Source organism: Callorhinus ursinus, unplaced genomic scaffold, assembly GCF_003265705.2.
Source record: "Callorhinus ursinus isolate GAN/ISIS: 27379988/994484 unplaced genomic scaffold, GSC_fseal_2.0 scaffold10, whole genome shotgun sequence".
In the NCBI taxonomy this organism is placed as follows: Eukaryota; Metazoa; Chordata; class Mammalia; order Carnivora; family Otariidae; genus Callorhinus; species Callorhinus ursinus.
The window spans coordinates 81,294,367-81,308,506 of NW_027397072.1; the positions used below are offsets into that span (position 1 = coordinate 81,294,367).

At 42.1% G+C, this 14,140-nt stretch overlaps 1 protein-coding gene across 17 annotated transcripts in view; it reads left to right on the top strand.

Annotated features, from left to right (window-relative positions):
• Window positions 1–14,140, top strand: part of MAP4K4 (mitogen-activated protein kinase kinase kinase kinase 4) — a 187,576-nt gene that overhangs the window by 158,531 nt on the left and 14,905 nt on the right. For 10 of the 17 annotated variants that reach the window (XM_073897883.1, XM_025869038.2, XM_073897882.1 and 7 more), the window contains 8 exons: window positions 228–379; window positions 1,052–1,149; window positions 3,047–3,222; window positions 3,716–3,836; window positions 4,933–5,124; window positions 7,196–7,313; window positions 7,635–7,805; window positions 13,470–13,613. In XM_073897883.1, coding sequence (XP_073753984.1) covers window positions 228–379; window positions 1,052–1,149; window positions 3,047–3,222; window positions 3,716–3,836; window positions 4,933–5,124; window positions 7,196–7,313; window positions 7,635–7,805; window positions 13,470–13,613 — 1,172 coding nt within the window. The remainder of the gene's footprint in view (window positions 1–227; window positions 380–1,051; window positions 1,150–3,046; window positions 3,223–3,715; window positions 3,837–4,932; window positions 5,125–7,195; window positions 7,314–7,634; window positions 7,806–13,469; window positions 13,614–14,140) is intronic. The other 7 variants (XM_073897881.1, XM_073897888.1, XM_073897890.1 and 4 more) reach the window with 3 other exon arrangements.

Genomic DNA, 14,140 nt, shown 5'->3' on the forward strand with positions numbered 1-14,140 from the left:
AATGTTGTATGTCAGCTACAATTTAAAAAAGGTTATCTGAGATAAAAACCCATGAATGATGTCGTTGTAACTTTTGATGAATTTAATGTTGAATGCTGTTTGTAGGCCATTTTTTCCCTCATTTTACCTACATTTCAGAGACACTGGTGGACACATCATGCATCTGTTTATAATTTGATACTACATCTTGGGATAATGCATTAGCTGTTCTCTCTTCTTTCTAACAGCAGTATTGAGCCCAGGCTGCTGTGGGAGAGAGTGGAGAAGCTGGTGCCCAGGCCTGGCAGTGGCAGCTCCTCGGGGTCCAGCAACTCAGGATCCCAGCCTGGGTCCCACCCTGGGTCTCAGAGTGGCTCTGGGGAGCGCTTCAGAGTGAGATGTAGGATACCTTTGCTTTTCCCTTTCCCCGTTAACGCTATTGGGCTATCTGATCAGTATATTGGAGATCCTTTTCAATCATGTAAAAAGGCCTGTGGTTTTTTTCACAGCTGCATATCACAAAACAGTGTTTTGGTGCAGGTTGCTAATGATACCATAATCTTAATAATACAGAGTTCACTTTTGAGAGCTTATACCTGCCTAGCACTGTGAGCACTTTATATGCATTATCTCATTTAATCCTTAAAAGAACCCCATGAGAGAGAGAGAGAGATGTATTGTGTCTCCATTTTACAAATTAAAGCAACTTCAATTTAGTGAGCTTAAGTAACTTGTCCAAGGTGATTGGCTAAATGTCCGTAGCTGGGATTTGAACCCACTTCTTTCAATATGGATTCCCATCAATGCTGTCATTATTATTGATTATTTTAACCCTCAAAATAATAAGTTAATGAAAATTCCCTCTATTATATTATTGACATAGTGTAACAAGGTATTGTGAATACATGTTAAGCAGAGTCAGGTCTGCGTGTGGAGACCTGCCTTGAGTGGGGCTACCAGAAGTGGGCGGGAGGGAAGGGGGAAGAAACAAAGGCTGGGTGGGCTAGGTCAGATTTGTGACACACTTCTCTGTGCTTATCTGTTCCTGCCTTTCTTGTCTTGAATTTCACAGCATCATCCAAATCTGAAGGCTCTCCGTCTCAGCGCCTAGAAAATGCAGTGAAAAAACCTGAAGAAAAGAAAGAAGTTTTCAGACCTCTCAAGCCTGCTGTAAGAATTATACAAAATCAGTTTTATTTATTCTAAGCTTGAGTGAGTGAGGTCTTTCTATTAAAAATATGTAGTCGAGAGGCCTGCAGTCGTTTCTGTGGCCACCCCCTCCCCCCCACCCCCTCACAGATTTGAGGAATTAGAAGGAATGCCATATCCTCAGACACTTTTGTGTACATTCCCACCCACCTCGCTGTTGTAGTAATTTTTTTTTTTTTAAGTACAAAAGAGAGAAGAAAAGCCTTTTTATTTTTATCTTTGCTGAGCATTAACCTTGACATATTCTTGATGAGTTGGGCATTTACAAAACTGGTTTTTAGAGTAAGTTTTTTTACATTCCCTTTTTCTTCAGCTCACCTGTTGATTTAACTTCTGCCTTTTATTACTGGTAGCGATAGTTGTGACTTCCTCATACTTGGCCTGTAGTCCTTGTTGCATTAACTGACCATGTAACTCTGCCCATTGTGGGGTTGTAAGCCTTTTGGAATTTTGATTTCCTGCTTGAATTGATTCCTGTCCTTCCCCTCACTCCCCTTCTTTCTCCCATGCTTCCTTGTGCTGTGCGTTCTTCATCCCTGATGGCTTCTCCGGCTCAATGAAACTGCTCTGCGCTGAAGGGCGAAGTGGTAAGCCCCATGTCTGGAAAATGCAGCCGAGCAGCATTCCAATTGCCTCTTAAGCTTAGATTGTAGTCCATCTACATTTCCTTTCCTCCTTCAACTTGCCTTTTTTTCTTTTCTAGAATTCAAAAGTTCTAAGCTTCTGCTTTATCTTTTTTAACATAGAATGTGCTGCATATATTTATTATTATTATTACACAGAACTTCTAAAAATAACTTCTTAAAAAGCCACAGTTGTAATCATGAAATAGTAAGACTGAAGGTCCGATACTCTGTTATTTCAGAGGCTCAAGCTCAAAGAACAGCAACATACTCATAACCGTGGAGAAGGAAACTCCTTTGGAACTGCTAAAAAGAGAAAGGAAAAATGACTATGTAGCCCGCTTTTTTTAAAAAAAGTCATTACTTTCAAATATAATGCCCAAGTAGAAACCTTGGACTTCTGCATGAAGGTGTAGAGTATAAATAATAATCACGCTTGAAAATTATCTGTGGATAATTGCATATTAAACTATCTCAGTATGGAAGAATCATGGGAAATGAAGCTGCTTTTGAATGATGTCTTTTAAAGTAGATATCCTTTCTGTCTGATGTTCATATTTGTTGGCAGTATTGCAGGAAAACGTGGGTCAGGTGGTGCCAGGGAAGCACCTCACCTCCTGCCCACAGCAGCACATGCTGCGTCCACTTTCTCACTTCCTGTGTCGTGGACCTTCTTAGGAATGTGGCAAGTTGTTAACACTCTGTGAGGCCAGATATACTCACTTTTTCACTTTTCATAGGTCTGAAATTGTTAAAATAAAAGGTGGAGTTAAAAATAAGTTCACCAAAGAAAAACTTACAGTCAGCCCAATTTAACTAAAATCTTGCTTTCTGGATAATCTCTTTGAAAGAAGACTTTGTTATATAGGCAGAACTCCAAGGATTTTCCTTACGACATGTGTTGATCTAGAATTTTATGTTAGGGTTTTTAAAAGCACTATTAGCCTATCGTAAGCAGATTATGTTTTTTATTGTTGTGAGATTTGAACTATGTACAACATTGGTAGCTTTTTATTTTTCCCCCTATCTTTTCACATTTTTTGGTCTTTTCTGCAAAAGCTTTAAGAGCTCACCTTCCTATGTTACTGGTAGATACAGAATAGCTTTACAAAATGGATGTCGTGGCTATTTTATCAATAGTTAAAATGAAGAATGTCTCATAATTTGCTGTTTTCTTCCCAGTACCCCTGGCGCACACCCCTTTGCCTTACTCTCTTTTCTGTCCTGTGCATTAGGATTTGACTGCACTGGCCAAAGAGCTTCGAGCAGTGGAAGATGTGCGACCACCACACAAAGTGACAGACTACTCCTCATCCAGTGAGGAGTCAGGGACGACAGATGAGGAAGACGATGATGTAGAACAAGAAGGGGCTGAGGAAGCCACCTCCGGACCAGAGGACACCAGAGCAGCGTCAGTCCTTGGTGTATTTTAGAGCGGCTGAGAGTGTCTCCACTGAACTCTTTTCATTTAGAACCAGTTTTTTCTAAACCTATCCTGACTGTATGAACATTTAACATTGAGTTCTCCTGGGTTCAGCAACAGGCAGCTTTCGTGTTCTTCCCCCTTCTCTTTGTCTGTGTGCGCGTGTGTGTCAGTGCTTCTCCCCAGTACCTCAGTGTATTTTATTTTTTTCTTTTCAGTTTGACAGTATGACAAAAGGGAAGTTTCAGTTCACTTGAACCATGTTAACCATGAGAATTCATTTAGATGTTTTTGCTCAAAAGCAGACTGTACTGGCAGACAGTTCTTTGTTGAAGGGGGAGAGCTAAATATTTGTTTTCTTTGAGGAAACTCTATCTGTAGCTTGATCTCGTCTTAGGCCTTTGGGAAGATGAAGAGTCTAAACAGGATGTCCTCGACTCATGGGATGATAGCCCTTCATTTCTGAATTTTGTCTCGATAGGTCATCTCTGAATTTGAGCAATGGCGAAACAGAGTCAGTGAAAACCATGATTGTCCATGACGATGTAGAAAGTGAGCCAGCCATGACCCCATCCAAGGAGGGCACTCTCATCGTCCGCCAGGTACCTGTGTCTTCTCTTTGTGGTTAGAGGCAGAGCTTCTCCTGTAGTCATTAACCCACTTGCTCATTCACTCACTCATGCTGTTTCTACATCATCATCTGTTTTCATGTTAACAAGACCCAGAGGGTAGAGTGTCGGGGGCTAAGGAGGCAGGTATGTGCTGCATGCCAAGAAGGTAGCTAGCAGTCTTTCACCCCACATTGCTGCTCCTCTGCATGTTGTGCGGCAGCCCTCATTCGAGCACCACGCTGATTCTCACAGTCTGTGTCTGAGTAGTAGAAAAGCCACAGGGAGTCCCTTCAGCAGGCTCGCAGAGTGAGGAGGCAGAGCCCAGTCCGGAGCAGAGCAGCCACGGAGGTTCTGCAAAGAGCTCCCAGCTCTGAGCATCCGCCGTGCTGCAGCAGGAGCAGCCCTTAGGCAGGAGCAGTGGACGAGCGGAGGAGCTTCATCAGTCACAGGAGGGCCTCGTGGAGCAGAAGGGTTGGGAGGACTCTCTTGCGTGTTCTAAAACGTTAGTTTCCTCACTTGTTGAATATTAAATGTGTACCACCCCGATGTGCTCGGTTCGGATTACTCAGCTTTACAACTGTCTGTTCATTTCTTAGCTTAGAAGACAGAGAAGTGATGCGCTTCCCATGACATAGAACAGGCGCCTTTCTAGTGTTTTGGACTTTTCCTGAGTGTGTTTCATGCAATGGCAATGCATTTGGATAGAAAGTGGGAAGAACGTGGAAAAGACCAGGATTCAAAGAAGCGACAGGGTACTCTCTAGAGCTTTAGACAAGAAGATGTTTTAAGAAAAAAAAAAAGGGTGAGTGGTTTTGGTGACAACAGCTAGTGTGGCAGAGAAACCAAATTAGGCAGTCACTGACGCTCAAGTCCTGTGGCCACCAGATGAGGTACTTTGAATTCTGTTGGCTCAGTCGAGGCATTCGGTGAGGAAGTGTGAGCAATTCCGACCAGGTTCCTGTGGTCTTTCCTTGATTATTTAACAGAGTTTGAAAAGTCACACAGCACCTTTAAGTCAGTTATCAGTAGGGTCATAGGGAATGTCAGCAGCGCTTGAGCGAGACGAGTGTGCCTGTTTTTTCTACAGAGTACAGTTGACCAAAAGCGCGCCAGCCATCATGAGAGCAATGGCTTTGCCGGTCGCATTCACCTCTTGCCAGATCTCTTACAGCAAAGCCATTCCTCCTCCACTTCCTCCACCTCCTCCTCCCCATCCTCCAGCCAGCCGACACCCACCATGTCCCCACAGACACCCCAGGACAAGCTCACTACTAATGAGGTATGTCTCGCACCACAGCTGGCTGCTTTCCTAGGGTTTGACCAGCACTGCCTAGTAGCTAGTTTGCAGAGGAGACCTTTCCCACGCCCCTCATCCCTCCCTTCCCACCCGCTTTCTTCTGTCACCTACCCTTCTCCCCAACCCCAAGTAACATGTTTCAGATCTGCATACAAATCCCGTAACCCTAGATCAATGTCCCTCCACCTTGCCAGTTCACTGTTTACTTTTCTCTAGATAAGTGTAGTTGCATGGCTTTCTTTATTCAGTTTATTTTTTTAAGTCTAAATAAAATGATTGCTGTGTTCTCAGATCCATTATGTATTTGGCATGAAATTCTTGTAGTCGTTTGTGGAATCTGCCCTTTTCATTCTTTTTATCTGACAAATAAAATATAGAAAAATTTGGTTAAGCAGACCTGGCCTTATCTGGACACGCTTGTTATCCTCTATAGGAATCTCCTTCAAACAGGGCTGGATTGCTTTTTTGTTTTTGATCGGGGGAGATTGTTGGTTAATCATTTGTTTTCACCAACCCTGTTAAAAGGACTTCTTTCCTTGAAATTCACAATCACTCAGAGTTTAAGAAAAGGCCAAATGATTTTTAGGGAAATCTAGAAAATTAGGATGCTAAGAAGAGCAAAGGTCTGAGCATGCTTTTAATTTAAAATTTTGAATGGGAAATCCTGTGTGCTCGTTTGAAGGCTTGGCTGTGGTGCTCAGTCTGGGTGCTAGGTGGGTGATGCTTTGATCTTTGGAACAAGATGATGCCCCCAGTGCAGTGACAGAGTCCCCCCTTGAGCACCCCGTACTAAATTAAACAAGTGGTTTGATTTCTTGGGAGGTTTGGTTTAAATGCATTTGCCTAACAGTTGAAGGAGGTTGAAAGTGGCATGGAGCTTCAGCCAATCTTGTTAATGTAAGCATTTAACTGCGAGCCTGTCTCTACCTGCTCCTATTTTGGTTCCCTTTTTAGAAAGAATCAGAATAATCCTCTCCCCCTGAGGAGCAGGGCCAAGTCAACTGCTTCTAAGGTGGGCTTGCCTAAGATTGGCCATTGGATGGATTGGCCATTGATCATAGGATAGGGTGGGAAGCTTGCCAGTAGGCAGCTGTGTCAAGTGGAAGGAGAGAGCCTGGGAGCCTAGGTGGGCTCGGGCTCTAGGATATGGCGACTTTTAGCTGCCCATGGAGGGCGAGAAAGGTTTCAGGACTAAAAAGCACTTGATTGGAAGTGTTCTTTTTTCTCCAGTGATATATCCCACCTACACTCACATTTCTCCTTATATTTATATTTAAACTTGGCTCCATTTTGCTCTAATGTACAGTATTTACTATAACCCTTAACTCACTAAACTGGCAAGTTTATTTTTCTGTTTGTTTTGTTTTTAATTGTCATTACATTTCCACTTAACAATTTGTTTCACTTTCTTTGTGTTTTTTTTGGTCTTAAGTTACACTATTAACCAAAACACTAGTGCTCCTAAAAGAGCAAAAGTATGTGCCATATCTTGTCATTTGCACCTTTCACTAATGAGCCCCTGTTCAATACGGGTTTCCTGATGATGCGCCTAAAATGGTGGTCGCCAAAGCTTCTGTAGCTTTCTGGCAAGAGGCTCATGTTAAAATGAATAATACGAAGTAAAGGTTTGCCAATATTCCAACAGAAGTTAATTGGTCTTTTTTGGGCAGAAGAGTAAATTCAGAAATTGATGAACTGAGATAGACATCTCAAACCTCCTTTAGGAGTTTTTATTATAATTATTTATTAAAAAAAAAAATAAAATAACCAGGAGCCTGAAGTATAGATTTTATTGGTAGCTCACAGCATTCCTCTTAGATGAGCAGTATTTCTAAAAAAAGATGTAGCTCTTTTGGTGGTTCCAGGTTGAACAGCCTGTTGGTGGGGTGTGTTGTGCACATGCAGAGGCACCCCTGAGAGTATTTGGGGGGAATGATGCAGGAGGGATAGGGCTTCCTAGTGGGAAACCGTGCAGTACAGAAGTGGATTGAAATGTTTTATGTTCATCTTTTTAATGTCATTTGTATTAATAAAATTGAAATTTACATTGCAGACTCAGTCCGCTAGTAGCACACTCCAGAAACACAAATCTTCCTCCTCCTTTACACCTTTTATAGACCCCAGATTACTACAGATTTCTCCATCTAGTGGGACAACAGTGACTTCTGTGGGTAAGTAAACTAGCAACAAGAAAGCAGCTGACAAACAGGACTCGGTCACTTTGTGTTGCTCTTTCTGGTGGCTTAGGCATGGCACGGTGGTGGTTTGCAGGCACAGACCTCAGATACAGAAACACCCATCCTGCTTTCATTGCCTTATTTGCAATGAACTGCATAGTCAGTCCTTTTTCCATATACATTTCGTACAAATTTCTTTTCCTTGACAAAGAGTTGGTTATAACATGTGAATACTTACTTGGGGTGTAGTCGGGGAGGGAGGCAGATGCAGTGTTTGTGTGTGCAGAAAATAATTTCAAGTGTACTGTATTCTAGTTGGATTTTCCTGTGATGGAATGAGACCAGAAGCCATAAGGCAAGATCCTACCCGGAAGGGCTCAGTGGTCAATGTGAATCCCACCAACACTAGGCCACAGAGTGACACCCCGGAGATTCGTAAATATAAGAAGAGATTCAACTCCGAGATTCTGTGCGCTGCCTTATGGGGTAGGTATCTTACTCCTACTGTTACTGTCATTGTTTTATTTTCCGGAAGGGTGGACTGGTCGTTTAGAGAAGGTACTGTTTTGGACAGTTCGGGGGTTTTGTAAAGAGTTGTTGACAGATAAGTGGGAAGACTTCCATGATACCCACCCTTGTTACCTTCTCCTGCAGAAACATGCAGGTGCGTGTGCAGGCTTGCACTTGTTTCAGCCACCGGGTATTGGAATGAAGGATTAAGGTAGATTGCTTTTTAAATGTTTCCGTTGAACATTTTTGCCTTGCTCTTCATGATTTGGGCCTAATGTGGAAATGAAGCTTTTAAAAGCAGTCTGCCACGGGCCAGAGTGTGCAGAAGGAGCCTGTGGTGCCATCTTCCTGTTCCTTCTCCACGGTGGTCGTGCAGCCTCTTCACAGCTTAAGACAGCACAAGAGGCTATACCTGGGGAGGCTGCCACACGAGGACTCTGCCCTCTCTCATTTGGGGGCTGGCCTCTCTGTCTCCCCTGAGCCATCAGCTTCCTCACTCCCACAGATAGACCCTCTCTTGGCTGTACCTTATCTTCCAGTCCCACACTTTGTCCTTGTTCTCCTTCTGCCTAAACCCCGAAATCAGCTCTTTTTAGCAGGGACCCTCTTTCTAGTCCGTTTCTTCCTCCGAGGAAGTGCCAAGTGGACAGAAGACATGCGATCCATTTTGGTTTAAGTGCACAGCACATTGACTTCAGCGTGCTGTTTGTTGGAGTGTTCATGATGGCCTCTGTGTCCCCAGTGACCAGATCAGCCCTCCTGTGCCCGCCCACCTTACCCCTCACCCTCAACCCCTAACCTAGCTAAAGCCTTGAGGCTGACGTGAGGGCCTCAGCCCTTACCTCCTGAACCTCGAGATGTTCCTCATTTCTGTTGAAGGAGAGGGTCTGTTACTTGTTAAAAGTTCCTCTTCGTCCACCTTTTAGACTTGTATGTGTCTGTTGACTTCTCTCCTGCTTCTTTCCCAAGCTCCTGCTCAGCCTCTCCCTCGGGGTTCGGGAGAGTCTTCTCCCCTCTGCAGACATACCCACTTTCTCTTTCACTCTTGCAGCTCTGGATTTCGCTCCTTGTCACCACTGAGTATCTTTAGTCCCCTGATGATCATAAGGCCTTTTCTGTATTAACCTTGTAGGTAAAGGTAACAGTAGCCACTTTGAGGGGATTACCGGGCTCGCGTTCGGCAGCTTAGTCACCGCAGGGCATGCTGAAGTGTTGCTCTGGGAATGCCAGTTGTGATCACATCACAGGGTTGAATTCCACCGTGTTTGGTCTTTCGGAAGGCCTTTCGTGGGGAGTGTGTATCATCAAAATTCAATACATTACAGTTTGTATAGAAATTAAGTTAATTCTTTTGAAATTGCTGAAGTAATTTTTATCTAGAATGTTTGCACTTGGTAGCAGTCTTAACACTGATTTTATATTCCTCTACTGTCCTGCAAAGTGCTGGACCCCATTTTGTGCCATTAAATGATTTTTTAACTAAAATTCTTCTTTTTCCTAATTAACTTCTTTAATACCTCAGAGAAGAGAGTATCTCGAGCTTGTGTTTTTAAAGATGCAGTGGAACTTCCCATTTTATCAGTAGGTGGAAAGGAAAGATAGGCAGATGACATAAAGTTGAAACCTGTTTCTGTAAATTGGTATATTTGAACTTTTCCTTGGCTCGGGGCACATTGGTGGTGGGTTTCCTTAAACTGCCTGTGATAGCTAAGCTGAAAGGTAAGTTTAAAAAGTAAGCCTTTTAAGTTAAGTTTAAAAATAAGCCTTTCAGAGACTTAGACCTAGAAAAGTTAAAACATGTACTGTAAGAGTGGTAGACCGACAAGGGGAGAAAATTCAGAGGACACTGTAGTATTACTTTGAAATGGTGACACATTTAAGGTCTGCTGACCAGTGTTAGATAGGTTAGGTAGGTTTTTTTGTGCCTTCTTGGAACATGCTAGCCTCAAGCATTCTTTTTTAATTGTGTTACATAACCGACTTTTGTGAGTTGCTATATATTTATTATATTTTTGTAATAAGACACCTTTCCCATTTGCAGCCAGGATTATTTGAACATCATTGTTCCCACCCTTTTTTTTTTTTTTATCTTTTTAAATAAAATCTCTACAGCCAACGTGGGGCTCAAACCTGTAACCCGGAGATCAAGAGTCACATGCTCTACTAACTGAGCCAGCCAGGTACCCCAGTTCCCACTCTTAATAGTAAACTGTCTGCAGTTTACTACAGAGCTTTGCCTGTAATATCATCATAAAATTTAAAGGAAACTTTAAATCACATGTTATAGAGCTCTTAGCCATTTTTCCCATCAACCTATACCAGATTCCTGTGAATACAATTGCAGTGCCCTAGTACAGCTTACCTTTGAGCAATTAGCATTTAAAGTTTAATTATATCTAACAGTTGAAAGGTTTAAAAAACACATTTATAAAAGGTTATTGCAGCATGCAACTTAATTTTTTTCGTAGGCCCATAATTTCCAAGGTGATTATTTTCCAGTGACTGTCAATATTCCTTTGACTGCTAACACTCAGTACTTCACAAAATTACACAGTTCTTGGAAATATATAATGGAGAATTACAAGGAGTGTAAGTGCCAAAATGTATGCATTCTTTGTGTTTATGAATAGACTTTTTCAGCTTTGTCTTTTATTCCTTCATTAATTCATTACTGTAAAATCTTGATTGATGTTTGGATGCTATTTATTTTTGGAAGCCACAAATAATAGAAAGATTTCAAAGGCTCATGCTTCTGGTAGTTATTACCAGATTCTTGACATGGATTTTTTCAGCTACTTGATATTGAAGATTGGGAAAATACTGACATACTACACGAAATGGAACCTTTAGAATGGACTTTATCTAGTAAGCAACTCTGTCAATTAATGTTTTGTTTTTCTGCTTCAAATAACTGAAACTAGTTAAAATTATCTCACCTAGGTGTATGGAGGGAAAACACTAAGAATAATGTCCTATTATAGTTCTGCATTTGATAGGGAGATAGTCACCACAAAAAAGTAAAATGATATGAAAATGAGTGGAGCATTACATAAATGTTAATTTCTCTTACAGTGATGATAAATGAGTTTTTAAATTGGACAGCAATTTTTTTCTTAAAATTCAGTCATTATCTGATGTGTATGATATTTCTATTAAAAAAGAACGTTTTTGTGGAAAACATGATGGCCTGCTGGTAAGCCTTAAAAAAGTGTAAGGACGTGAGCCCCAGTTCAAAGCCACACTGTTATCTGGTGAGTAAAATGTCAGTGTCAAGCACAGCTGCACTGGCTGTTATGACAACCACTAGTCTCATGTGGCTGTTTAAACTTCAATGAATTAAAATAGAAAATTGAGTTCTTCAGTTGCACTAGCCATATTTCAAGTGCTCAGTAGCCACATGTGGCCATTGGCTAACACGTCGGACATCAAGGTACAAAGTTCTACTGGACAAGGCTGGTCTGGATAGCACATTCTAAAAATCTTAGTTATAGGTGATAGATGGAGCCATATGCATTCATAAGCCTTTTTCCTTATCTGTGCAAATGATCATATTTTGAGGGTTTTGTTTACTTTTAAGGATCACTCTAGGTGGATAGTGAATACTCAGATTTTTCTCTTTTCCCAAAAATTCGAGAGGCTTCCCTCAAATTTTCGGAAGTTGTTTCATAGTATGCCAGGCTCTAACAAGTTCTCACTGCCATTGTACTAGATGGAAAGCACCTGTGATTTGGTGGAAGTGTATGTGGGGCAGCATAGACAAGGATACTCTCATAAAACTTAGACTGTGTCTGCAAGCGCAAGATGGAAACCTGCATCATATGCCTAATAGATTTTTAATGGGGTACTTTTTTCAGGTCACACTATTACCGGAAACTATAGATGTCTAGAATTTATGGGCACCTCTTTACACGTTTTACGTGTTTTGAGGACTCCAGGGATTGTGTTACGTTAGCTTAGAGCCTAAGAGTGCTTCGGCATATTGGTAACTGTCGTCCTCATGAGCCTGGCACTCTGTTAGTTGGTGAAGTTCTTATTTGAGTTTGAATGGCAGTGATATTAACTGCATATGTAAATTCCAGGTTCCCAGCCTCCCCAAGATCCCAAAAGTTGCTTCCAGTTTCCTCAACAAGAATTGCTTGGGTAGATTCTGTCCTCCAAGTGTTCGGGTTTCACTTGCTCAGTACGGAACAGGCACAGAGCTGAGTGGGGGCTGGGAGAGTGTTTCCTTGTTGCCTTCACAGTTGTTCGTCATGGATCCTGTGATTCAGGAAATACATGCTATTCTTTCCTATCTCTCCATCTATCTGAAACTATTGATTGAACAGTTTGTAAAAGCACAAATACTTTATTCCTGTCTCAGTGAGTTTATTAGCCAGTTTAGGGAATCAGTGCAAACATGTATGTGCCCAATTGTGTAGGAGTATAAGGTGATCTGTACTACATGTTACAAAGTTGGTTTAGACAATGAAGGTTAGAGGTCAAGGAAACAAGGCATTTAGGGAAATAAGGAAATGATAAAGAGAGAAAAGTAAGTTGGTTCAAGGTATGGAGAGATTTGAATGCCAAATTGAAGCTTTTGTACCCTCCTATACAGAATGTATAGTTCTAAAAATATGGTGGGACCTAATGAGTATTGTAAGAAGGTTAGGATTGTTTTGATTGCTGCCATGAGAAGGTAGAGGGAGGGTGTTGTAACAACCTCTGTTAAAGTCTCTGTCCATCGGTAACAAGGTGGCCAGTGCCTCAAGTAGGGTGGGAACAGAGGAAAGGGAAAGGAAGGAGGTCTCTGGTTCTGGTGGTAAGTTTGGCTGGTTGTATGGAGCAGGTGATGGTGCTGTTACAGAAAAGGCAAAAGTTGAGAAGTTGGTCTCAGTAGAAATTTATAGCAGGTAAAAAAGCAGGTGGGGTATAGAATTATGAGTTGATGGTTCTGAGGTGCTCCTCCAGCAGACAGACAGCAAAGGAGAAATCTGTGTTTAAGAAGCAGAGAAGGTGCGTGCAAACCAGGAAGGAGACCCAGTGCAGCTGGAGAGTGGGAAGACCATGGCAGCACATCGAGAAGCCAGGACTGCTCCCATGGTGCGGTCACGGTATTTTAATATTCCTAAGAAGTTCAAGGGACGGAGGACTGAGTGCCATTGTTTCTTTTTTGATAATGATGGAGAATGGTCTTTAAGAAAACCTTAAGGTGAGAGATGGATCAGTCATAAACTGGTAAGGATTTGAGGTGGCTATCTATAGCTCGTGCCAGAAGTTTGCTGATGAAAATAAAGACAGATAAGCACAAAGAGGTCATGGTGTCCGACAAAGGTTTGTTCAGGTGTCTCATGTGGCTAATGAGATACAGAATCTGTAACACCAAGGAGATGGTGAGCTCAAAACATTCCAGGGAAACTGGTGAATTATGCAGGAGATTGAGGGGATGTGGTGTGCATGTTTTCTCTCATATCCTTTTTAGCCTGTCACTTCTCTGTTTGTTGTCATTTGGTCACTTTAACCTCTGACTATTCCAAGCATTTCTTTTTGTGTGTAATTAAGGAAACCACTCTTTTCCAGATAGGTGCTGTTATCCTTTCCATACATCCAGACTGTTTCCCAAGCACAGCATAAAATTCAGGTCTTTCTGTGTCCTTGAAACAGGAGTGAATTTGTTAGTGGGTACAGAGAGTGGCCTGATGCTGCTGGACAGAAGTGGCCAAGGGAAGGTATATCCTCTGATCAACCGAAGAAGATTTCAGCAGATGGATGTCCTTGAAGGCTTGAATGTCTTGGTGACAATATCTGGTAAGTGTTCATTTAGTAAAGCAGGATTGCTTCACAGCACTAAACTTCCATTAGTTCTTTCTTTCTTTCCTTTTTTTTTTTTAAATATTTTATTTATTTATTTGAGAGAGAGAGTGAGCTAGAGAGAGCACAAGGCGGGGGGGCAGAGGGAGAAGGAGAAGTAGAAGCAGGCATCCCACTGAGCAGGGAGCCAGACATGTGGTTTGATCCCAGGATCCCAGGGATCCAGACCTGAGCTGAAGGCAGACCCTTAACCAACTGAGCCACCCAGGTGCCCTTAGGTCATTTTTTGAAGTAATGGCTAAATGAGGTAAAACGATAGCATGGTTTTACAATAAGGTGATAGAAAAATGTATTCAGATATGACTGACAAGTACACCCTGAACCTGTGGCTCCTCTAAAGAACAGTCTTGACATGCACTGTCTAGTAGACCTCTCCCACTTGACCACTCTCTGCCCTGGCGCTTGTGGGGCTTAATGTGGCTTCTCTAGCATGTAGGTTTGTGCCCGCTTCCACCCACAGGACT